Raw genomic sequence first — 27,335 nt, forward strand, 5'->3', positions numbered from 1 at the left:
CTTATTTAATCATATTTAAATATTTTTTAATATAAAAAGGAACAATATTCTGTACAACTGTTGTTTATAAATCACAAATAGAAAAGAAGAATAACAACAACGAGCAACTATAATAACCACCACCACCCTGTACCCTTTCAACCCCAAATATAGCTGACTTCTACTACCCCAAGAAACCCTAATCCACCCTGTTAAAATGTCCCGGGATACCAAATACAGCCTGCTCTGTATGCCCTAGCGGGGGAGGAATATGCCCTATGAAGCAATCTATGTATGGATAATAAGTCAGCAACAATCTCAGGATTCAGTCTACCTCTCCTATCTTCCACAGTCCTTCCCACAATAGAACATGTCTTCTCAGAAGACGTGCTGGTGGCAGGAATGCAGAGGAGCCCCCGTGCAAGTTTTGGCCAGCACTTTTGCTTGTTTTTCCAAAAAACAAAACATTACTGTCTGCCCCATTCCTGTGTGCTGTGTCCCCATCCCCGCGCCATTCCTGCATTCTCTATCCATGTTTCTGCTCCATGCCTGCAGGCTGTGTCTATGTCCCTGCCCCATTCCTATGCGCTCTTTCTCGGTTCCATCCCAGCATGCTCTGTCCCTGTCCCCGTCCCAGTCCCCGTGTCATTCTCTAACTGCTACATGTACAGTCACATTCAGGTCGATAAGACATTTTGAAGTTTACTTGCAAGATAGTAAAAAGCAGATCATTATCTGGGAACTTAAGTTTAACTTTCTGGTATACATGAAGTGCTTTCAATTTCCAATATTTTTGTTTTATATTCTTAGAAGTAGAATTTAAATGTATGTTTTATTAAACAAAGGTCTATTTTTAGTTTGTATTGTTCTCTCAGATGATATTACAATGTAGCACAGCAGATTTACTTCCATCTGTTGATGCCAAATTAGAAAAATATAGAATACAGATCATAGCCATCAAATTATGAATAAAACAAAATTAGTTTCAATTTCGCTTTAGTTAACAATTCACATTCAATTGTGTGTTACAGAACTGGAATGATTAGAATGCAGAAAAACAGCAGATCCCACAGTAAAGTTCTCACAGGAAATACCAATTACAAAGGGTCAAATAGGATCTAAAAAATCCCCTCTACAATATAGTGACAGAAGTATTGTGCAGACAAGCATGAGTCAGATCCTCTTTGACCCCTTGTAAATTCTTAAAACCCTGAAGCAGCCCAATAATGGGCGAAACGTGGGCCTCATCAGGTTTTCTTGTTAATAAAGGCATTTCCTGTAAGAACTTTACTCTAGGATCTGATGTTTTTTTCTGCATTCTACAATATTTGTGGATCTGAAGAGCCTTTTATTTTGCTGATGATTATATTGGAGCCCACTTTATAAGCCATTTAACAATGTAATTTGGGCCCTGTTAGACTAATACTCTGCATATATGTTTAAAAACTGATCCACCAGTCTGGGCTTCGCTGTTCATCACCATTGTTTTTTTGTTTTTGTCCATACAATAGCTCCACTATAGGTTGGAAGGGCTAAAAGATGAACTGAGGAGAAGTAGAGGCTACGATTCGAGAGTAACTATTATTGAACAAAGGAGCTGCTTCCATTCGCAAACATTGTTTTGCGCTATGAATTTGAGCTCCTTACCACTCTTGTGATGATTCTCAACTTCCATTCTTCTTTCTTAGCTCTGTCATTTCCACTAACATTTGTTCCTCTTGGTAGCTTCTCTTGTATTATGTTTGAATCACTTGTGCCATTGATTTTCTCTTTGCTAGAACTTTTATCTCTTTTTTTTCCTCTTTAATTTTTCCTTCTCTTCTTTAAGACACAGTTGTGTTTCACTAGCTTCATTCCACAGTTTGCCGACCCACCTCTTTATTTACAGAAGAGCACTCACTCATTCTTTATTCTCAGTGGTTTTTATTAGGACAACAAAATTCATTCGTTTTGGTTTGCCTTTCTAGGACCATCTCCTTTGCATAGCTTTACCCTGTTGCCTGCCTTCCCTGCCCCTCACCTTAAGTTTACTTTGTCATATTTTTGTCACTTTTTCCTTGCTTTTGGTCCAGAATTGTCTCTATACCAAAGAGGAGAAAAACTACAAATTTCTTACATCTCTTGCACATGCTTCTTACAGGTTTTCAATCTGATGAAACAAGTCTGAACCAAACAAAAGGCAACACTGCCATCTTCTTCATTTTTTTTTCATCTTTTCTTTTACCTCCATTATTTAAACTATAATCACACTCTTTATTCCCAGGGAGAACAGCCATAAAGCACCTTCAGTTGCAACATTAGCATCATAAATTGTTCCATTACAAAACAGAGGTACTTAGATTCTAACATACCACCTGAATATACATTTGTGTACTTTTCAGGGCTGGCTTCTGTGAACTGAAGAAAGAGGTTTCCCAGTAGAAATGCCTTGAGACTTCCTGCGCATACACTTTTAATTCTTAATTCTGTGCACAGTATTTTATTGAGTGCTAATGATGTACTAATTCTAAGCAGGAAAATTACACGTTATGGTCCCAGCTTTGCACTTCATAATTTCCTGGCACATAACACTTAAATAACCAGAACATGTTAAATGTTTATAACTAATTACATAACTAATTGAATTTAATGACTAAAGCTATTGTTATTACAAGGTAGAACTAAATAGTGTATTTAAAATGTTTCAGTCTATCATTTTCTCTTCTTTAAAATATATATGGATTTGTTCTTTTAATATTACAGATTAATTCTTTAACAGAAAATAGAATTTCTCCCATTGTTTCCTCCCCAAAAAAGTAAAAATGACTTAAAAAACTGAAGTATTTTGTTTTAGAAACATGATGGTTTAGAAACTTGTCTTCTAGATTTTGTGTTTGGCTCATAGTGTTGCAAAAGGCACCACCTTGAATTTAAAGGTCCTATTTTTATGGCTTAACCAGATATTTAAGTCATCAACCAATTCTTGGAAGAATATTTTTCAATCAAAGAATGCCCAGAAGAGTTTTAAAAAATCACAGGCACAACTCATATGATATGTCGTGACTAGAGAAAATTGCTATAATAAGATAAGCCTGGCTTATTTTAGGGTAAGAGGGTTCAAGTGTTGTTCAGGATATATTTTTTTGCGGGCACAGTAGGAGGCATACATTTCAAACAATTAAATGACACACAAGCTTTGTAAGGGAATTGCGTCTAGTTCAATTGGCCTGGAATCAGAAACAGCATTCTGTTTAGCTCATAATAAAATATAAAATCTCTGTCTCTGGGTCGCAGGAGCTCGCCCTTTCTGTTCAGACCACTGAATGTTGGGCGCCCTATTTGGTGTCTGACAGATTCTGTGCTCTTTCTTTCTCTCTTTCTTTCTTTTTCTGCAGGTCCAGTCCAGGTGCAGCAGTAAAGAGAACATTCTTAGAGCCAGTAAGTATTCCAACCACCTTGATTTTTGCCAATTCTGAGAGATAATGAAGCCCTTAAGTCAGAAGCATAGCTCATAGTTGTTATGACTTAGGTTAGAGCAGAATGGAAACATTATTTCCTGAAGCTTCAATAGTATACAGAATATTAGCATAAGAAAATAGATATCTTAAAGTGGTACACAAGCAGGCTAGTAAGCTGTTTTAATTAAATGTTGAGATTCTACTGCTTTAAATTTATTCTAATTTTAATGACTGTAAAATAAAGTATTAATCAGTTTCCTGATGATATTAAATACTAAATTGTGGAGTATTATGATGCAACACAGCACACCTTAGTTTGTGTGCTGCCGAACCGGTCTTGGAGTAGAATGGACCAGTTTAAGTCCTTTAGCGCCAGATTGGAAACTAGTGAATTTTGAATGCTTAGAAGATAACAAGTCAGTGAAAAAAAAACCTGTGGCACTATACCTGCAAAAAAGGACCAGATTTACTAAATGTTTTCACCCTTAGACACAGAAGGGGGAATTCTAGATATGGCATGAAAAAAATTGGCTGTACACACTATTTTATAAAGGGCACTCTGGGATCAGCGCCCTTTATAGAATAGCCCATAGAGCCAATTCCTGCCCTGAAAGGTGAGCACCAGTATTTACGCCAGCTGAAACCTGGTGTAAATGCCAGCGACCAACTCATGGCATTTTGACATAGTAACACATGCATAGTAACATAGTAAATGATGGCAGATAAAGACCTGTGCAGTCCATCCAGTCTGCTGAACAAGATAAACTCATTTTACATGGTAAAAAACTCATTTCACACGTAAATGCTGCTATTCTATAAAACCGCGTGTAACTTTGCAGCATGCCCCTGAGCCGCCCATTCCTCAGCCCTGGCCACACCCCCTTTTGAGTTACATGTGGGATTTAAGCGCCCAGTATTATAGATGCCCGTGTAAAACCAAATTAGTGCAATTAATGTCAGTGATTGATAATTGATAGTTAACAGCTCATTAACCAATTTGTGTGTGCATTTTGGATCCATGCTGAAATTTAGGCACTGGGGGAGAATGGGGGAAAAGTATTTGTGATAATTTTATAACTTAGTGCTCAAGTAAATATTGCACGTGCAATTTTTCCTATGCAGGTAAGTGCATGCTTCAGTTTTAAAACTATTCCCTGGGAATTAATATTCTTACATTCGGACCTTCTCTTTGGCATACATGCAGATTTTATGGGTTGTTTTAAATGCATATGTGTGTTTTCAAAAGTATATATATAATTTCACATGCCTTTTCAGCTGTACACCAGGATTACCTCTACTCAGTCCAGTCTATACACATGCAACTTTACATGCATCTACATACAACATTTAAAGAACACCTATTTCTACACATGAAACACTGCTTTATGGGGCCCTTTTACAATGCCACATACCAGTCCTGCTCTGCCACTGACGCCAGCAGTAGTGCCATCCCCACCGTGCACCATTTCCAGTGCAACATGAAATTGTTTTTATATTTAATGTTGGGGACTTACCCAGCGGTAATTGAGCAGTGCCGCACACAGCCTAGTTAGCACAGGAGCCCTTTAGGGCTCCCCTTGAACCAGTGGCGTAGCTACGTGGGGCCTGAGGGGGCCCGGGCCCCCGCAGATTCGCCCCTGGCCCCCTGCCGACGACCCCCCTCCCGCCACCAACCTTCCCCCACCATCGCCGCCAGCCCCGCTACCGCATGATTTACCTTGATTGCTGGCGGGGATGCCCAAACCCCGCCAGCCAAGAGTGTTCTTCAGCGCTGGAGTTAGTAAACTCCGGCGCCTTCATTCAAGAAAGTTCGTCTGAAGGATCAGCTGGTTTTGACGCCTTACATCCTGCACCGTGCAAGTAGCCCCGTGCAGGACGTAAATGCGTCAAAACCAGCTGATCCTTCAGACGAACTTTCTTGAATGAAGGCGCCGGAGTTTACTAACTCCAGCGCTGAAGAACACTCTTGGCTGGCGGGGTTTGGGCATCCCCGCCAGCAATCAAGATAAATCATGCGGTAGCGGGGCTGGCGGCGATGGTGGGGGAGGGTTGGTGGCGGGAAGGGGGGGGAGTTTAAGAGTGTCGGCGCGATCGAGCGGGGAAGGAGGGTTGCCGGAGGGGGGGAGGCGGCTTAACAGTGCCCCCCCATCTCGGGCTCTGGCCCCCCCTCCTGGCAAGGTCTGGCTACGCCCCTGCCTTGAACCACTGGAATTTAAATGATAGTTTAATCCAGGACCCTGAGGTGCAATCACAAACTTAGAAGGGCATTGAGAATTATTTGGTTGATAATGATATAGAGCTGTACTCCTTTGGGGTTATTTGGGAATGCTTTAAGGCTGTTGTTAGGGGGCAGTTAATTGCTATTGGAGCACATAGAAAAAGAATAAAGTTGCAGTGTGAACAACCTCTAAGGACTCAGATCACGCTATTGGAAGGACAACAGAAAAACAGAGCTGCACGGCCAGATCTGGGTGCTAAATTGAGAGCTTTGAGGGAAGAGTTACAAGAACTTGAACAGGATTTACGTTATCAGCTTGGGAAGACCAAGCAGTGTTACTATGAATATGGCAACAAAGCCAGTAGGTCATTAGCTGGTAAATTGAAAACATTTAAACTTAGCATAGCAAATATTAGGTCTGACTTAGGAGAGGTGGTGTGTGACCTATGCAGCTCCACCTTCTAGAGGCAGGAGGAAACAGACTTACTGATTCTGCTCAGGAGCATCTCACTAAGCCAGTCACGAGGCTGGATGTTCATTGGGCTATTAACACACTTCCCCTGGGGAAGCCCCCCAGAATGGATGTTTTGTCTAGTAAATTTTATAACATTTTTGCTGATCAGCTTCTCCATCTATTGGGAAACTTGTGTAATCCCTTTGGGGTATTTCAGGACCTACTTCAGTCCTTGTTTCTAGCTGGTGTCATTGTTATTCATAAGCCAGGCAAAGACCCACAAGATTGCGGTTCATGTAAACCTATTGCTCTACTTGAGGTGGATTATAAGATCTTTACTAAAATACTTGCGGAGCGCCTGCAAACAATCTTGCACTCCCTTGTACCTGAAACTCAAATGGTCTTTATTATGAGGAGACAGGCTACAGGCAACATTGGGAAAGTTTTAAATTTGATCCTGAAGGCCCAGATTACCAAACAGCTAGTGTATCTTCTTTCTATAGAAGCAGAGAAGGCATTTAGTAGAGTTGCTTGGCCCTATCTCTTTAGGCTGTTGATGTGTTGGGGCTAGGAGACCATTTCTTGCAATGGATCCAAACCTTGTATAAGGCCCCTCTTGCTTCACTGTGGGTTAATGGCCATTATTCAGAACCTATTTTGTTAGGTAGGGGAATGCAGCAGGGGTGCCCTTTATCACCCCTTCGCTCTATTGATGGAGCTCTAGAAGGGGGTTCATAGTGGGCAAGGGAGCTATAAAATTATGCTCTTCACTGTCAATGTGCTATTAACTTTGACTAGACTGCAGCAATCCTCGTCTGTTGTGATAGAAGACGTGTATTGTCAGGTTTTGGGCTTTAAGGTTAATTTATATAAGTCGGAGATCCTTAATCTTACAATCCCCTCCTTGCAGCAACAAGTATTGCAGCTGATCTTCCCTTTCCTTTAAGCAAAAAGGTGCATAAAATATTTAGGGGTACACCTCACTGTGTAGTGCTCATAGCTGTATCATTCTAACTTTAGTAAAGTACTTTTAAGATATTTATAAAACTTTGGAGACTCGGAGCTGGATGGTACCATCTTGATTGGGTCACATTAATGCTATCAAAATGATGGTCCTGCCCAGGTTGTTATATCTCTTTATGGAACTTCCTATAGCTATACCCTCCTCAATATTTTGGATTCTCCATCATCAGATTTTCAAGTATATTTGGAGGAGGGTGTCCACCTAGGGTGTCTCATAGGATTTTATTTAGCCCCAGGAGTCAGGGGGGTATGAGAGTACCTATTTTTTTATTATATTGCTGCGAGAAATACTAGATTGGGGTTCCACAGGTTAAACAATAGGTGGAGTTGGAACAGCATTCTGTGTGGAATAGTCCTATTTGGGACAGACCCAGTACCCTTTTTTGAGAGTCTAATTAATTGTTACACAACTCTTATTCTCTGGGTATGGGTGAGTGTTCGACATACCTTTCCATTGCTAAACGCAATTTTTCTTTTACACCCATTCGGTTTAATAGGGCATTTCTCCCTGGGCAGAGTAATGCTAGTTTTCTGATATGGGATGTTGCGGGGGGAGGGGTATGCACTCTGGACCAATCAGTGAAATTGGGTAAAATTGTGCCCTTTGAATCTCCTTGTGCCAGATTTGCCTTGAGTGATAGCTAAATATATGCTTGCTTCCAATTATTGTGTTACATTCAGAAGGAAGCCCTACATGATTTGGCTAAGGGAACATATCCTATTGAGAGTATTATTGCTTTAGGGCAACTTAACAGGGCGGTATCTAGGATCTATAGGGCTTTGCCGTTTAGCAATGGTGTGCTACTGCACTTTCTGGGCCCTTGGTTGGAGGATATACCAAATCACGATTCTTGGTCTGCATTAGTTGTAAAATAATGGCATTTAGAACATGAGGCTAAAAACATGAGGCCAAAAGTTGACACCAGTATATTCACATGTACTTGGAGCCATAGGATAGGCCTCAAAACATGGTTTCCCGATTAATGCAGATAACCACCAGAAATACCAGTTCTCTCTTACGTTGTTACAAACCTTACGTGATCTCTAGTGTTAATTTTGCCTCCTCACCATGAAGGATCTTCTGTACTTGTCACGTGCTTTCCTACTTCCTCTTCGATTACACTGTTATGGGTTAGCCTTTCTGTAAATAAATGCTCCCTTGTGTTTCTTACTCCTGAGTGATACCCACCATCAGCTTCATGTTCTTACCCCTTATTGTAGAACAACGTCTTCAATGACGAAGGCATTATATGTCTGTGTTATTAGTTTTCTTAATTTTAATATTTCTAACTTTAAAATGAATAATTTCTAATCTAACATGATAACTTCTATTCTGCTTAACCCAAATGTGGCTCTAGGCAGATCACAAAAGAGCAGAAGATTGGGCCGTTCTCCCAATTTATAACAATATATCATATAAAGCGACTGATTAAAAACTAATTTTACATCTAATCTATCCTCTGGACAAATAGTGATCAAATAGATAGGCTTTCACGCACTTCCTAAATGTGTGGTAGAATCTCTCTTAAACTGCATGGTAATTTGTAGATTAAACGTCTTCCACAATTCTCAAGAAGCTTTTAACAGAACATTCTGTGGTTAAGAACATAAGAACAGCTATACTGTCTCTAATAGTAGACAGTCCAGATTGCAAGTGCCCAGAGACCCCAAATTAGAGTACATTATACACCATATTATTCAAACTGCAATCTCTGGGGATATTTAATATCTTTGGCATTGACAGAGCACTAATGTGGCAGATCTATAAATGGGCATCTCCTTATTGGTGCCCTGATGCCACACGGTGAGAGCCTATTCTATAACAGCATCTGGGTGCACAGATTCCGTTACTAACTTAACCTGGTATTGGTTCACCTTCTATGTAGGAACCTACAGCTAACCAGCCACAGAGCTCGTGTAATTGTGGGCATATAAATGTGACAAGGGCACAACACATGTAACCTACAGTATTCTGTTAAGTTATGTGTGTAATTGAGAGATCTGCCTGTGGCCCTCCCATACTTTGCCCACGTATATGTCCCCTTGCATTGCCATAGTACTTACATGCCCCCATATAGAAAAGTTCCTATGGCACATCCACAAGTGCTACTTTTTGGTACACATATACACACAAAGGGGACGCATAACTGCCGATGCCTATTTAGAAACGTGTTCTAGAGGTACAGCTATCTTAATAAAAATGCATGGCTGGCCTGGTGACTCAGTAGCAGTACTGTTCACTGCCATGTGAACTGTCCTGAGTTCAAATCACGCTTTAGTTCTTTCACTTCCCAAGTCAACTGGGGCTGGAAATGCTGCAGGGATGGCATTCACAGCCCTTCAGTGGGTAGGAGAAATTCATAATCATTTAAGATGAGCAACATCCAGTAACTCAATTTAGGGCCCAGGCTTCCAGCAGGAGACATCCGAAGGATCATTGCGCCAATAACTGAACTAAAAGCAAGTAGCAAGGAAATACCAGTTACAGCAAAAAAGAGTTGCACTTGAACCTGCCCGGGTTGCAACTGAGCCCAAAGATGCTAGACAAAGCTGCCAGGTCAAAAAGTAGCATCTTAAACATTATTTTGCTTTTAAACTCCACTCAACTTGCAAAATTTACTTTTTGAGGATGAAAGACATTCAAGCATTATCTGTTTTTGTGAAATCCATCGATAGTTGCAGATGCTGGTGTCTCAAGAGGTTCTGAATCTTCAGACAGACTAGATACATCTTTTTTTTCTTGTTCAGACAAGAGGGAATATGAATCTATAATAATTTCCTTCAGCTTCTCTGGAATTATGATTTCTGGAAGACAGTTAAACTATAGCATAAAGGTCACTGAATACATCTCATCCTCTTACAACAAAATACAATAAAGCTCTCATTAAACCTTCCCTCCAATGTGTTTGAGTATGTTTTGGGGTTTTTTTCAAATGTAATCCGGGTCTCTGGCCCCAGGCCACAAAGCACATCAGTTCAGTTCAGTTTCACATTCAAGGCCACTCTCATCTGATTCATACATACCAGTTCACCTTCAGTCGAGCTTGGGAGTGGGTCTGTGGCCTGGAATAGCGATGTGGAGTTTTGGGAGGTGCTTGAACCCTCATGTTCAGAGATACACTGTAGTCGCAGCTTATGCAAACACAAACTTTATTTCTTCCATCTTTGCAACAGGCAGTACTTTAAACCTTTATTAAACAGTCAAAACAGTATATAAGCTCCAACTTAAATCTAATCCTTCTGATGTTCCTCTGGGGAGCTCCTATACCACTTCTCTCAGGTATATTTATAGGGATACCTCTTGGGCACCAAATATGTACATTGAACTCAAGCTTGTTTTTGAGATAATGTGGGATATACAGTAAATGTTATAAATAAATACAGTTCACCTGTCCATGCGTATCCTGCAGGGCAGTGCTATTCTCAGTGGCTGTTTCTTCTTCTTTCAGCACAAATCCAATCTCTGCGGGCTCAGACCCTCCTCTGGTCTGACCTTCTGCCAGAGCGTAGCAGTTTATTCCTGTGGTCTCAGGGAACATTTTCCATAGGGCGTTCTGATTGTAAATGGAAGAATTTTGCTGTTAGGTGTAAGAAGAATGGCCTAGATCTGTCCTGCCCAACAAGAAAATTGCTCATATCTCAAAATCTAGACTCAAAACCAACTCTGTAGTGTATACTTTGGTGCAACTAATGCATATCACCACTATGTAAATGAAAAAAATTTTCTCTATAACTTTAGTTGTAAGGTTCATAGGGGCCTGTTTCATTTGAAGCCTTGTATCAAGCCACACCTTGTGTCATGGGACCTCATTGTGGTTTTTTTCCTCCTCTCGTCTCTAAGATTGCTAATTTGGTGGTAGCTAGCCACTTCAGCCTTCAGTACTAGAGATCTTTAGACCCTAGTAATTTGCCAACTTATACCATATGTATGTAAAAGGCAGCTTAGTGTTTAGTGGTAATTTGTTGAAACTAATGCATAGGTAGATGGGATATAGTTTGCAGCACTACATGCCATCTGTTAGATGTAGATGAGGTTAGGCAGGAAGAGCATAGTGGTGGAAATTAACTATGTTACCAGTAGTGCAGCTGGTGGATAACTCAGTGGCATGGCTGGCAGGAAGTCCACGTCTTACTAGCTGAGGAGAATACATCTTTGCAGTCCTGACTGACACGGATGACAGGGAACCCAGACTCCGCCACTGAGGCAGTAAAGGAACCGGTATTCATAAGTACCTGTATTGTCCCTTCCTTCATAGTCTCCATTACCCTTGAAGGGAGTCCAACCCTGCAGATAGCACACTCCAATCCACATATCAATCTAAATCCTCCCACCACATCCTCCATTATCACCTTTTGGATATCTTCAGCCAGATCATTATTCAGTTTGTCCATTTACGTCAGATGTCTATAGACAAATCTGTTGTAAAGGGAAGTACCATATCTCCTTTCAAGGCAGCCCACAATGCCTCTTCCCTTCCTTACACTCCTTGTTTTTGATTTGTTTTGATGTTATTTTTTACATATAGAATTACTCCTTCCCCTTTTTCTCTCATATCCCATTCATGAGTCTCACTGAGATTAAATGTTGTATTAGAATCTACATAATCATAAAGAGATACTTTTCACTAACAGTTTTTACTTAGCCAGATCATATTATATAGGATTATACATTATCCAAATATTGCATATGTTAACTAAAATTGTTTCTAGAAAAACCTTTTATCTATGTAGAAAACCCATACTAATGTAGTATAATGAATTCTGAGGTCACTCCAGTATATCTGAGAATTAGATTATTCATAAATTTCAATTATATCCTTCATTTCCTACTCAGCCTTCACCTTTACACAGTACTGCTGTCTTCCATAGCTTTAGCTCCTCAGGCAAGGAGAATAAAGGCATAGGTCCAAGGGAGCATATACCACCCACACAGCCACTGCAAAAAAGAAATAATTGGAGCCCTAGAAGTCTGTGGTGGTAGAAATGTATCTACTAATTTGCAATCTTCTTATATTGGTTCTTCATCAATACTTCAAAGATTAAGAGCAAGGCTGATAAAGGTTGTTGTGAGAGACATTAGTCAAAATCATCGGAAACTTGACTGCAACTCAGAAACTGTTGACTGCAACTTTTCTGTTGTAGCATTAGAAAAAATGTTATACAGTGTGACAGTAGTGTCCTCTCAGATAAGTTAACATCATGAAGCCCTTTCACAGAGTTGTGGTAAGGGCTAACGCGTGCTTACCACAGGTTAAAAAGGCACTACTGTGGGACGCGCTGAGGTGTCCCGCACTAGTTTTGGAATTGGCATGCTCTATCCATGTACCCAATATTCTAAGGGGCCCTTTTACAAATTGGCAGTAAGCACTTTAAAAAGGCATGGATACATTCCGGCATCCCGTGATTGTGGCACATAGCAATCCTGTGCTAAAAAAATATAAAATATTTTTTAGCATGCGGGTGTGTTTAATGATGGACAGTAGGCGTGCCCTGCGCTAATTGGGTAGCATGGGTAAATTACCACGTACTGCCTTTTTAGAGTGGAGTTAGCAGGGGAGTACTTACTGCCTAGTAAATAAGTGGTGGTAAGGGCTCACGCTCCAATGGCCACAAGCAAATTGGGAAATTAGTGCGTGGCCATTAAGGGGAAAATAGAAATTGTGACCATTTTACTGCCATGCTAAAAATAGCACAGACCACTTTTTAGCACTGCTTAGTAAAAGGACCCCTACATTTTTTTTAAAAGGTGTTTTTAACAAATTGATAAATATGTGATTTAAAAGATCATTTTGAATCTAAAATAACTCCCAGACTACGATCCTTTGCAGAAATATGAATATCATGGCCATTCAACTCAATTATAGCTGGTATAGAGGGGCATAATCGAACGAAAACGTCTATCTCCATGGGCGTTTATCTCCGAGAACGGGTCCGTGAAGGGGCGGACCGAACCATATTTTCGAAAAAAAATAGACGTCCATGTTTTATTCGACAATTTGTGAGCTGGGCGTTTTTGTTTTTCAGCGATAATGGAAAATGAAAGCGCCCAGCTCAAAAACGAATAAATCCAAGGCATTTGTTCATGGGAGGGGCCAGGATTCGTAGTGCACTGGTCCCCCTCACATGCCAGGACACCAACCGGGCACCCTAGGGGGCACTTTTACAAAAGGTAAAAGAGCTCCCAGGTGCATAGCACCCTTCCCTTGTGTGTTGAGCCCCCCAAATCCCCCTCAAAACCCACTGCCCACAAGTCTACACCATTACTATAGCCCTAAGGGGTGAAGGGGGGCACCTACATGTGGTTACAGTGGGTTGGGGGGGTTGGACGACTAAGCATTAAGCAGCACAATTGTAACAGGTGGGGGGGGGGGTGGGCCTGGGTCCACCTGCCTGAAGTCCACTGCACCCCCTAACAACTGCTCCAGGGAGCTGCATACTGCTGCCAGGGAGGTGGGTATGACATTTGAGGGTGAAAATAAAAAGTTGTGAAACATCATTTTTTGTGGTGGGAGGGGGTTAGTGACCACTGGGGGAGTCAGGGGAGGTCATCCCCGATTCCCTCTGGTGGTAATCTGGTCATTTAGGGCACCTTTTGGGGCCTTATTTGTGAAAAAACAAGGTCCAGGAAAAGTGCCCTAAATTCTAGCTACAAACGCATACTTTTTTTCCATTATCAGCGAAAGGCGCCCATCTCTGTTTGGGTGATAACCATGCCCCAGTCCCGCCTTCACCACACCTCCGACATGCCCCCATCAACTTTGTACGCTTCCGCGATGGAGTGCAGTTGAAAACGTCCAAGTTCAGCTTTCGATTATACCGTGTTATTCGTTTTTGTGAGATAAACGTCCATCTCCCGATTTAGGTTGGAACTTGGGCGTTTTTCTCGTTCGATTATAAGCAGGATAGTCTCTTCATACACTTCTTCTATTAAAATAACTTCTGTTTGTCCACATTTATCACTAATTTATTCTCCCACATGCAATCCATGATTGCTGCAAAAGTAGATTTTAAATGTTTAGCCATGAGATCAATTCAAGTATCAAATCCAAAGTGAATATCATCTGCATATATTCAATAATGTACATAAGAATATGAGAACATAAGAATAGCTATACTGGGACAGACCAATGGTCCATCTAGCCTAGTGTCCTGCTTCCAACAGTGGCCAATCCAGGTCACAAGTACATGGCAGAAACCCAATTAATAGCAACATTCCATGCTACTGATCCCAGGGCAAGCAGTGGCTTCCTCATGTCTATCTCAATAGCAGACTACTTTTCCTCCAGAAACTTGTCCAAACCTTTTTTTAAACAAAGATACGCAAACTGCTGTTACCACATCCTCTCGCAACAAGTTCCAGATTTTAACTATTCGTGAACATTCATGGACTTTAATTTTTGAGATTTATGTCTAAGGTAAATGTTAAATAAAAGAGCTGATAGGTCAGAGCCCTGTGGAACACCAGTTTATAAATTCCTTAAACCTGAAACTTGATCTCCAATATGAATTTCTTGTTTTCTATCACTTAAGAATAAGCGACTATCTGACCTTCAATATCCCTGTAGGCACCTACACGGTTAGCGCACACGCTAATTGTAGGTGCATTAAAAACGCTATTGCGCCTTAGTAAACAGGGCCATAGGACAGTTTCCCTTTACATATCATTTGGGGAGAATTGCCCCCCCCCCCCCAAAACATTTATGCTTCCCTTTCCTCTTCCAGACATGCAGCTCATTTTGGGGGGGGGGGCAATGCCCCCCCACCCTTACCCCCAAACTACAACTATCCAAGCACCCCCCTAGGCACAGGGAAAAAAATTTTAAATGCTCTCCCCCTCCCCCCCCCCCCCCCCCCCCCCCCCCACAGCCCTCCCAAACTACACCCATGCAGGCAACCCCAAGGCACAGGAAAAAAAAAGATTTTAAATGTGCCCAGGTTTCAACCTAATTCATAAATAAGTAAAATAAATAGGCAGATAGAAACTCTGAATGTTGAGCACAACACATGCTAGGGTGTCCCTATAATCATCCTCTCAAAATGACACACTAATTATGAATTATAACCAATTACTACTCTACCTATGAAAAGTTATTCTCCTGTTATACTTCCTCTGTACACATCCGTTTGCTGTGCAAGTGTACAGAGATGAAGCGGGAATGACGGCTGAGCCTCTGCTGTTTGCAAACACTTTGCAGTGTCATGATGCACCGCCAAGAGCGCTACAGTGCAACATGATGCACTGCCAAGAATTACGGAAATTCACAAGAGACCGGATACAAAAATGAAAACAAAATGAAGAAGCTCTGGTAAAAAAAAAACAAAAAAGGATAGCGAGGGTGGGAAATGACCTGGTGGGAAAACTCCTGGGTGGGAATTATCTTGGGGGAGGATTGGTAGGTGAGAACTGTCTGGGTGGGAACTCACCGGATACCAAAATAAGTACCTATATATAATATGTAAACCATTTTTATTGTAACCACAGAAAGGTAATATATCAAATTCCATCCCCTTTCCTAGTAAAACGTGTGCTTGAAAATTGTACACATCACCCCCTCCCCTCATGCAAGTAAAAGTATGCATGATGTTCTTAGCACATGTAATTTTACCACAAAGTAGGTTAGGGGGGAAAAAAGTCTACACAGGGATTTAATTTTGTAATCCTCATGCATACTATGCATATGTATTGTGCACCTTTATGTAAAGTAGATGGGTACAAAGTATGGGCATTCCTCCACTGTTCTGAATTTTCAAAGGGAAGCTCAGGGCAAGTTTCCCTTTGAACACTGTCTTGCAGACCATCTGATATAATGTACCCGCAGGCCTGCAAGCCTGGTGGGTATTTTAAAAATTATTTCCTTTTATGCTTGGAAATATTCCTAGTAACAGAGTTTTGCTATTAGCACTCTTGCCTTGATATTTGGAGGCTGTATACCACAGAGATGGGAGGAATGATTACCGGTGATAAAGGTTCTAGCTTCCATATCTTACAAAAGGGTCAGGTCATACCTTACTAGGTATGTTTAGAGCTTTTTTCATCCTCTTCTCTTTTTATGGCATTAATTTGTAATAATTGCACACAGAGAAATATCACTATTCTGAAGACAGTTAAGAAGGTGAAAATTGGAACTGTTTGCCTTCAGACTCTAAGAGGCCCTTTTACTAAGCCACGCAGGCACCTACGCACACCCAACTTGCGCCAAATTGGAGTTATCACCCGGTTACTGCATGGCCCTTGTGGTAATTTCAATTTTGATACATGTCCGCTACGATGGTCTGAAAAATATTTTTTATTTTCTGACGCACGGCAGCTACGCGTGTCAAGTGGAATTTGTCATGCGTAGACCATTACCGCCTGGTTACCGCGTGAGACCTTATCGCTAGGTCAGTGGTTTGCGGTAAGATCTCAGACCCAAAATGGACATGCGGCAATTTTCATTTGACACATATCAATTTTCAGCAAAAGTTTTTAAAACGGCATTTTTTGCACTAAAAAATAATTCTACGCATGCCCAAAACACACGTCTACACTACCGCAGGCCATTTTTCAGCACACCTTAGTAAAAGGACCCCTTACTGTGTCTTCATCTTTAAACTTTGCTTGGTTTTTTTTTTCTTTAAACTGATGTATGTTTTTGAAAGGTGTTTATGATATGTATGAGGACAGAACAATATTTTTTGCTGACCTATAATCATGGATGTTAGTGATGGCCAGTGTAAAAAAAAAAAAACATTTTTTCTTTCGTTCTTCGTGTTCACTCTGACATGCTTGTTATCCAAGACTGTACATAATTCAAAATGGATTGTATTTTCTTAAATGCCTACAAAGAGGAATGATCTGCTGTTTGAATGACACTTGGTTTGATCAGAATAAAAAAACACATGGAAAACAGCAGCATCATAAGCAGAAGACTAAGAACAATTTTATAATCTGAAGACATTGAAAATTATTGAAGGGCTTAAGTAAAGTGCACTAACAAACACATTTTGAAAATACTGGTTGCAAACTGGCCAGCAGCCCTTGACACTGAAGCTGGAGGTCCCGGTCTGAGGACAAGCCTATCTTTCCTTTGGGACTGTAAGGCCTTTAGCCCTTAAAATGGGGAAGAGGAAGGGCAGACAGAAGGACAAACTCAGCTGACACATGACCTACTCAGTTGACACTCCAAATCCAGTTTGAAGCCTACTAGAAAAATTTGTTGCTCCAGAGCCTCAGTGACCTGAAAATACTTCATCAGAATGCTATCTCTGGCTTTAAGCCTGATGTCAGTCTTAGTCTAATGGGTAGGATATCTTCCTCTTTCAATTTGCGGCAAAGTTCAACTGCCTTCCCTAGCTCTTGCCAAGATGGAAGCTATTTCTGGGTTCATTGTCAATGGAGATGGGAAATTAGTTGTTCTACCTGTGCAGAGACATATGTTAATGGATGGGAATGATTTTTTTTTCAAGTGATATAACACGTTAAAATTAACAGCTGCTTCCATGGCTGCTAATGTGGGAGAACAAACAAGAGGAAACACTACCTGACATTCTTTTCAAAGTGGTATCTACACCAGCAGCAGTTTCTGTACTGGGTTGTTACTGAAATATATTGTATTAGAAGAGGTCTGGGCTGTGGTAATGCAAATGGAAAGTATTTTTTTATGCTTGGTTAAAGGTTTCTGTAAATTTACAGGCAAAATAGCTGCTAAGTTCACTAATCAGGAGCTTAAACTGGGAGACCAGGAAAGAAACCTGAACAGCATTCTATTAGTTTTTGTTATATTTATGTATGGGGTTTTTTGTTACCCACTTTGGGTAAAGGCAGAATACAAATTTAAAAATAAATACATTTGAGGTCAGATATCTGGCCTACAAACCTCCAATCTGACCTTGATAGATAACAGCATTGTATAACAAAATGGGAAACCCTGAGAGATCTTCTAGAGCTAGAAGCCTGTGCCCCAAATCTAAGCTGCTAGCTCCCAGAAACTCTTCAAAAAAAATACTTGAGAGAGGAATTAAAGATCCCAGAAGAACTTATGCCTGGGATATGTTCTAAATGTCATCCAGTAGAAGGAACATCATCCCAGGGGTGAAAGGTTTAGATACTGTAAAGTCTCCAGAGTATTTAATGTGTCAGTGGGTTTTGGGTTCTTTTTTTTTTTTTTTTGGAGCGTTCTCATGTAGGTCACCTTAGTTGTTACCTTCAGTTTATAGCCTGAAAAGGACTTGATTCTCAAATATTTTTAATATAAGGAGATTTCCTTAGTTAATCAGTCTTTCTTCCTTTTTCTGTGTATTCTTATTTTGCTCTTCCCCCCTTCCTTTTGTAGGGTTGTCAGAGTTCCATGGTTGGAAAGAATCCTATTTTCTTTAAGAGTTTTCTTGGTAAATTTTGTAACAATTGTCAGAAATTTAAAAGCATTGAAACACCACTCATGGCATCTATCTGAAGTGGAATTTTCCCTGTGTAGTGCAGCAGTAAAAATATTTGAGTTTAGGGCTGCCAGAGTAATGCAAATGTATATATATATATTTGATCTGCTATGAAGAAAAGGTTTAGGTGGAGCTGACGAGCTTAATTTCCTCATTACATTATTTTGTAACACCATGCCTAACTTCTTGGAACACCCCTGACCCTCCCATGCCCCTCCCTTTGGTACACCCCCTTTTCTGATCCACATGAGTACAGTTTGGCATGGTTGTTGGAGAAGCACATGTAGGGAGATCCACACATAACCCCTAATTAGGATCAATTAAGTTCTTCTTAACAACACTATTTGATTGTTAGCTCCAGCACCCAACTTTTTTTTTTTGTTACATTTGTACCCCGCGCTTTCCCACATGGCAGGCTCAATGCGGTAGGCAATGGGAGGGTTAAGTGACTTGCCCAGAGTCACAAGGAGCTGCCTGTGCCGGGAATCGAACTCAGTTCCTCAGGATCAAAGTCCACCACCCTAACCACTAGGCCACTCCTCGACCTATATCGAATCTGGGGATATGTGATATAGCAGCACTATTTGTAGAATATCGCCTAGCATCTATTCACACAGATGCAAATTAGTGAAATCATTTACGTGTTTAGGTGCATCTGTTCTGTAAATTAGTGCACATTCATGGCACCTAAGATTAGACACCCCTTATAGAATTGCCCATTAAGTATCTACCATAATTCACCTTATGGAGACTCCAAAAAGAATTTAGCTGAATCAAGTCCTTAAAATGTGAAAGTGGGTAATAAAGTTCATTTAACCAGATAAAACAGTGGATTGATATTCAAAAAGTTGTATACAGTTAGCACAGGGTGTTAACCACATAGTCTGTTGTTTTTAAAGCATTTGGGACACCAAACAGATAACCTTTGGTAAAGCCACTTGATATCCGGCCAGAGATGAAAAAGGACAGATGCAGCAGTCTAGTAGCATGTTGAACGTTATCCAATTGCAATGATATTCGGCTATTATGTGGTAACTGTAACCATTTAAAAGGATTACACATATAGCAGACCTAAGTTAAACATAACATCCATTTTGAGGGTGATTTTATAAAGTCATGCCTAGTTAATGTGTGTTTTCACACACCTATTTAACATGCGTTTCATAAATTCAAGTATGTGCCTACTTGACTGGCATAGGCATGAAAGAACACATACCTATAGATGCTAGCACACCAGCTGCATGTTTGGTTTAAATGTTAACTTGTACCCATATGCACATAAATTAAGGAATTTTGGAATCTGCTCGTGCTTACCCCCCACCCCCCATTCTCTGCCTATATGCATGTTCACAGTAACAGTATAAGCCATGAAATGTACACATGTACTTTTGTGTTGGGTCAGTTTTTTGCAAGTAGTTATTTATGTGAAAAATTGGCCAAAATACCAGAATTTGCATGCATTCTTGGTACCTAAACTAGATGACTCCTTATAAAATTATTCAGCAGTTCTACTTAAAAGATAAGGTGCTGAACAGTATGCATAAAGATAAACAAATAAGTCATGTGGTGGCCAGTTTGCTGAACATTGCCTCTAGTGTTCATAAGCACAGCAGACAGTAGGGTTCCAATTTTTACTGGGAAAGGGATAGAAAACAAAGTTGGTTTAAGAAATCCATCCATCTTTGCATTTACTTTTGGAAGGATGCAAAAAAGGAGTGAATCTCCATTCAGAATTACTTCTTGTTGTATGGAGTAAAGCAATGATGAGATTTCCATGTCCATCCATCTGTTCGTGACCTGATATCGCACAAACTAGCAGACAGAATGAGCTAATATTTGAGTTTAAATTTGGGTACTTAGAAGATTTTACTTATATTAATTGTTTTTCAGAGAGGTTATTAGCTTCAGTTTTGGCCTTTTATGGTTACAGTAGAGGGTTATTTACTAATACTTAACATGCAATGGGCCTTGCAGAAGATAACATGCAATAAGGGCATTAACACATGCTAACCATTATTAAATGACCCCCTAACTGACTTTTTTTACACACACATTGTCCTGGTGTGTATAAATGCACACCTGAAAAATGGAAGTTTGTATGTTAGGTGGAAGTGCAGGTCTGTAATTTCGGTTGGCTTCAACACATTTCTCATTTAGATAAAACCATGGTTTAGTCCTTCTAAAAGTGATCTCATCCACTGTAATCAATGAAAAGTTAAAATGCAGTATGCCCTAAATGTTAGTAGGCATGCTTATATTGCCATCCATTAGGTTTATTAAGAAGAATTTGGTTTAATCCCATTTTTAACACTCATTTTCAAGGTCAACATGTTATAACGCATTTCAGTCTTTTTTTTATCATTGTATTTTAGAGAAGAGGCTTTAGTTTTTTAATTGTTTGTATCCCCTCCCCCCTCTCTTTTTCTTTCTTTTCTTTTTTTTTTTTTGTGATCTCCGCTGCTTCCATACCTCTTCAGGTGAATGTCCACTGACACTGGTACATCTTACAGACACCAACACGGGAAAGGGCAGTACCTTGAACTCTCACAAAGTTGCTGGTTGGTCACCAGGAGCCACCACTAAAGCAACCATCTTCCCTCATACTATCCTTGAGCCTATGCTTACCACCTCTGTGTTATACCCCAGCCCAACTGGTCCCATTGGATGAGGGATCTGAACTTACCTCACCAGCACTGTGATACATAGTGTTTTAATGTTTAATTTGTACTTTATATACTGCCTTTCCTAAAGAGGTCAAAGCAGTTTCCAATTACAATACTAAAAACATAGCAAGAAAAAGAACTCCATTTTTTTTACAGGAAAGGCACACACTCAACAAGAGTTTCAGTCACACTATATAAAAAAATATAATACTTGCCATTTTTTAATAAAACAAACTGTTCTTAACACTGGTTCACAGGAAACTAAAGCAAAATTGCTCAATTCAAAGGGTCATTAAAAGCTAAATGGAAGAAATGGATGTTCAATAGACTTTTAAAATGCAATAATGAGAGTTCAGATCTGAGGTCAGAAGGCACGGTATTCTATAGGCAAAGCACCAAAAATAAAAAGCTGCTATCCTGGAGGATTCATGACATGCAGCCCTAGGAGAAGGCAAGACCAGGTAATTGGAGTCTAATGACCAGAGCACCCAAGCCAGAGTGTAGGGGATGATTGCAGAGGATGAGTAAGGGGGTTTAGCTGTATGCAAAATCTTTTGAGTAAGGAGAATTTTGAATTGTATCAGATGTTTTACTGGAAGCCAGTGGAGTTGTCAGCCAAATTTCAATATCTAATTTTTCTTTATTAACAGTGAGATTTGATTCAGGTCAGTTAATTATGCAGTAGATTTTGGTTTATATATTGGTTTCTTTTTATAGCTAGACAGCTGCAGGTGGTCTGACTGAAAATCTATATTGTCTGTGTGGGACTACAGCTGTGTTCTTCCTTTATCTGGTAAATTACAAAAGCTAGTTTAAACTTGTGGAGAAAACAATTTCTAGAGTTCAGGGTTGGTAGCTGTTCAGATATTGGAGAACCTTAAGCCCCTGTGTAGTTGAAGACATATTTTTTGCTGGCTGACTCTACCTTGTTAAGATTACTGGAGTAAATGCTGTATATTGGGGAAAAAAAGTTGCATTTGCCCAGATTAGGGCCTGCATGGACCTATAAAGAGAAAACAAAAGGAATGGGGAAGAAAAAAGAATCATAAAACATTCATCAAGAATAAGTTACAATGACCTATACCTGATGTTATGATTGGGGTCAGAACCCCTCTCAAACTTACCTCTTTCCTGGGGGTCAGCTTCTTAGCTGGCTTCTGTTTCTTTTGTCTGTCCTGTCTGAGCTGGCTCTGTCTCTCTGTGCTGGCAGCTTCCAGCAGCATGGCTCTAATTGTTTCACTATACTGCACCTGTGTGTGTTGCCTGAGTTGCTCTACCTCTCTTTGGGTGTACTGGCTTCAAGTGTTTCACGGTGCTGCATTGGTGTGGGTTGGGCCTCTCTGGGTTTCAGTGTGCTCTCTGGGTCAGTGTGCTTTTGCCTAGGTCTAGGGAGTGTGACATCATCAGGGACGGCCTTGATAAGTAAGTGGTGGTGTTTCCTTCAGAGCCTTGGCAACGGTGGTGTTTGCTTTAGGTAGGGTGGTGCAGTGTGCACTTCTGACTTTGTGTCTAGTTTCCCTGCTTGCTTTTGCTAAGGTCCAGGTTAGTGTTAGTGCAGTGTGCACTGGTGACTGTGTGTTTAGCTTTCCTGCTTTTCCCTTATGGTTCTCCTGCTTTTCCCTCTTGGTTTTGGAAGCATTGCTGTGTGTAGGGCTTTGGAAGCTCTGTTGCTGGTAGAAGTACTTCAGGGTTTGGTGTTGTTAGGAACACTGCAGAGTTTGCTGTTAGAAGTACTTCTGGTGTTTGTGCTATTGGGAGCATTGCAGTCTTTGCTGTTGGTGTTTGGTGCTTTAGAAGCACTTTTGGCTTATGTGTTAGCTTCCCTGCTTTTTCCTTGTGGCTCCCCTGTCTTCCCTTTAGTGCTAGGAGCTCTTCTGGTTGCTTGTCAGAGTAGTGCTTAGGAAGCACCTTGTTAGTTTTGTATCTAGCTTGCTAGAGCAGTGCTTAGGTAGCTTGTTAGTGTAGAGCTCTGCTTGTAGCTTGGTGCTTAGTAGCACCTGTGTTAGCTTTGTGTTTAGTTCCCTGCTCTGTTAGTTTTGGGCTTAGGCAGTCCCTTTCTTGAGCAGGGCTTAGGAGCTCCTGTTTAGTATAGGGCTTAGGAAGTCCTTTTGTCAGTTTACTGTTAGGAACACTCCTGCTGGTTTAGGGCTTGGGAGCAAGTAGATCAGTTTAGGTTTAGGAGCACTTCTGTTTCCAGTCCTGGTCCCTGTGTCATCCAGTATCCAGTAAGTCCTGCCGGCTACTCGAACCCAGGAGCTCAACTCCTGGGGGGCTTAGTAGCTAAGTGCAGGTGAAGCTGTGTGGACCAGTCCGGTGCGCTCCAGTCCAGTGTGTTCCGGTCCGATGTGTGTTCCAGTCCTGTGTCCTCCAGTCCGGGGGATTCCAGTCCATGTGTTCCAGTCCAGGGGGTTCCAGTCCTGTGTCCTCCAGTCCGGGGAATTCCAGTCCAGGATTCCAGTCTGTGTGTTCCTGCTCGCTGGGCGGTGCCTGCAGTCCCTGCCGGTGCCGGTGTGTTTGCCCACCGTTGATTGGTGGGTTTTGCCTGCTGCTGTCACTCCTCGTCAGCAGCCCAAGGGCTCACGTTTGCTCTAGAGCCCAGCCCCGCGGGCTCTGAACCTGAGAACCTGACACCTGAAAATTAGGCTCTTTTTTCGTCTCTTCTGGGTAAGCTCATCACTATGGTCATGTTTCTGGAGCGTACCGTCAGTTGAATAAAGAAGCCACTCCTGTATAAAAAGGGAAGACCACAACCTGGGAGGTGCTCAGGAATCACCAGCAGCAGGCACAAAAGGCCCAGTTCACCAACATCAGCTTTCTGACTGCAGGTTGAGAGAGTGGGGTAGATGGTGGCTGCTGCTGGGTAAGAGGTTTTAAACTGGTTCTTAATCCAGGGGCAGATTTTCTCACTCTATTCATTCCTTAACAGACAGTCCCAAGGGTAGGGGTGGAGCTAGACACAGCAGCAGTTTGCTTGCAGCTGACCTCTTGCTTTTCCATTCTCACTGACTTTTTCTTCACCCATCCCATTCGGCACAATGATGGTTGTTACCGAGTCACTTTTGGAGAATAGGTGAGTAAAAGAGCTGGCCTTAGTTGCAGCATAATGAAGCAGTGTTGGCCATATTGGGACTGCAAAGCATGTGATGTTTTGGGTCACATTGGGCAGGGACATCAATATAGCCTTCCTGCCCCTATTGGAAGAGCAAAGTTTTGAAATGAACAGTGGCAAGATGATGGGCAAGGAGGCGCTTTTATGACTAGGAAAAGCATGCTATGGCAAGATGGTTCACATGCAAGATCTCTTATGCTCTTTCACAGACTAGAGTTGCAATTCAGAAATGAGATACTCTTCATGGCAATCATAATGCGGATTGCAGAACGTTAGAACAAGTCTTGCACACTTGATTATCCCATCGCATTGATAGCAGTACAAGGTGGTGGCTTTTACAGTTTACTCCCATGTTGCTATCATTTGAGAAAAACCATAGTATTTGTTATGTGAGCTGTGTGCTCCAGCAGGCATGGGTCATCCCCTGATAATCGAGCTATCATAGTTACGATCTAATATGCTGTTGAGTTCAATGTTTTTGTTAAAATTCCTTGTGTATTAAATTTATGCTGCAGTCATGAACCATCCACAGCTACTACTGTAAATGTGTAAGCTAAATCCAAATAAAAAGTATCTCTCAAACAGACTATATATAGTTCTTGGACTGAGAGGGCAGTGAAGGGATACAGGCAGGGTGGGAGATCAAACAGAGCAGTACCTGATCAGTTCATAGCATGAGAGAGGTTGAATGAAACATTTCTAAGGTGGCAATTTGTTCACCTCCCGAGAAGGGAGTTTAATTATAAGTGGTAGAAGTCAAAGCAAATAGAATGAGTCAGACATAGGGGCCCTTTTACTAAAGGGGGTTAAGCCCTAATGCATGAGAAAACACTTATTGCAAAACGTGTTAAAGCATTTTGCAGTAATTTCCCCTTTTCTGTGCGCTAACTGCACATTATTTTTATGAAATATTTTTAGAGGGGCTGTGTTATGGGTGAGGAATAGAAATGTTATTCAGCTAGCACATTCTGATTAGCATGGGCTAACTGGATAACACAATCTTAACATGAAAACACTTAGTGCTTCTGTGTTTAACTTTTTGCAGGTGCCACTTGCTGATGGCAACATTAGCGCACGGCCTGCAAAAATAAAAATGGAAAATGTTTTTTTCAAACTTGGTTTCAGTGAACAGGAAAGTCCCGCATTAAGATACATTAAGCCCTGATTCTAACACCCTTTAGTAAAGGGGTCCCATAGGGAATTATTAATTTAGATTTGGAATGTTAAAAGAATCCTTAAAATGTCCTGTACCATAATTCATAGGTTTATTTATTTGGATTTGCTCACACCTTATTCAGTAGTATTTTTTTGAAGGTCTAACATGCTCTTCTCTGAAGAAAGAAGAAAAAAGGGGAGATAAGATGCAAATAAATACCCAGCAGGCTTCAATAAAAAACAGAAGGAAGCATCTTCCATAGAATAATGAGAAATATTTGTCTTCTGGAGCTGAAGGGAAAGAGATGAAAAAGAAATGCGTGGAAATACTTCCTTACTGAAGGTAGTAGACACCTAGAACAGACCTTTGGTATATGGAGTTTATTTACATTAAAAGCATGATTAAAAATTCTCTCACTCTTCTCAAACACTGGGTAAAGGTACGTTCTTCGTTCTTAGTACGTGTGCTTTTAGCAGCAAGGAAAAGTCATAGGGTTAAGTCAAGGAAGGAAAAGTACATTCTCAGATTTCATTTTGAAATCCAGGTACATTCTTTGCACTGCTAACAGAGTCTTCCTTTGAAAATTAGTTTGCAGGCACTATGGACTGTTTAAAAATGTTCTAAGAATGAAGTGCTGTCACACTATAAATTCAGAAGAGTCTGGCCTTGGCATGTTAAAGATGTAATGTTTCCACAGAGCAAAAATAAAATATTGCTGCTGTTTCTATGAAACTGATATTCAAAAACTGTGAGTAGCTTTAGGAGTTACCTGGATAATCTCTGCACATTGGTTAATTTTATTCTGGCCAATTTATTGATGTCAAAATAGCATAGAGAGGGTCCAAAGTACAGAACCAGTCTAAATATCAAATAGAAGCACCATGAGCCTTCAAAACTGGGACAAAATTTCTTTATTATTACACTTTGAACATCAGTTTCTTTCTTAATGACCCAATGAATATTCATATTCTGATGAATCTTTAAATTATAATTTCAAATATTGCACATATGGTAATTTATTTTGTAGCAAGAATAATTAATTAAGCCAGCCTAATATCACTTAACTCAATGCTGTATATAAATATACAGCACTTAATTGTACAACTTGAATACAGCACTGGTACTGTTCCAAGCATTCGGCTTTCAAATTTCACATGGCACTGGATTCAATAACCTTCGTGACTCATGGTTAAATAACACAACCATTCACAGTGCTTAACTTCATAGCTCAAAGATCACACTTTACCATAGCACATTAGCTTTATGGCTCAAGTTAATAACAAAATGAACACTGGGATTAATTAGCTCTTCGTACAGAAATACTACTACATTTTACATACAGCACTCATACTGTTCTAAGTATTTGGCTTTAAAATTTCACACAGCACTGGGTAGAAAAACCTGTAGCACACTGGCTTTGTGGCACACGTTAAAGATAACAAAAGGAGTACCTAGTTTAATTAGCTCGACAGGACCCATTTTGCCTTACAGCTTCATCTGGAGCAGAGTGCTCTCTCGCTCACATTTGGAGCTATTTATGACTGTGATTCCACTTATCTACAAAAGAAAAATGTTATACAATTCTACAAATGGTGACCCTGCTGCAGATCTATATTTCCAAAAACCCCTGCTCACAGGAACTGCTCTGTTCAGTGATTTAACAATGCTGATGCTAAACAATCATGGCACCGGCATTTAAATCAGTTGCCGACAACATCAGACAACCAATAAAAACACTTCAGTGCTTTGACATAATTGATTGTATCTTTGAAATTGCACATAGTACTGAAAAGGTTCAAACTATAAATCCTGTACTAGAAATCACTTAAAACAGTGCTGCCCACTCAACATTCACATTCAGACCATTTGGTTGTAAAGAAT

At 40.6% G+C, this 27,335-nt stretch overlaps 1 protein-coding gene across 6 annotated transcripts in view; it reads left to right on the forward strand.

The window, feature by feature from the left end:
* The window catches only part of GPHN (gephyrin), a 907,672-nt gene that overhangs the window by 750,119 nt on the left and 130,218 nt on the right, over positions 1–27,335 (forward strand). For all 6 annotated transcript variants that reach the window (XM_030213888.1, XM_030213889.1, XM_030213891.1 and 3 more), the window contains one exon: positions 3,354–3,396. In XM_030213888.1, the coding sequence (XP_030069748.1) occupies positions 3,354–3,396 (43 nt within the window). The remainder of the gene's footprint in view (positions 1–3,353; positions 3,397–27,335) is intronic.

This window comes from Microcaecilia unicolor, chromosome 9 (assembly GCF_901765095.1).
Source record: "Microcaecilia unicolor chromosome 9, aMicUni1.1, whole genome shotgun sequence".
Lineage (NCBI taxonomy): Eukaryota > Metazoa > Chordata > Amphibia > Gymnophiona > Siphonopidae > Microcaecilia > Microcaecilia unicolor.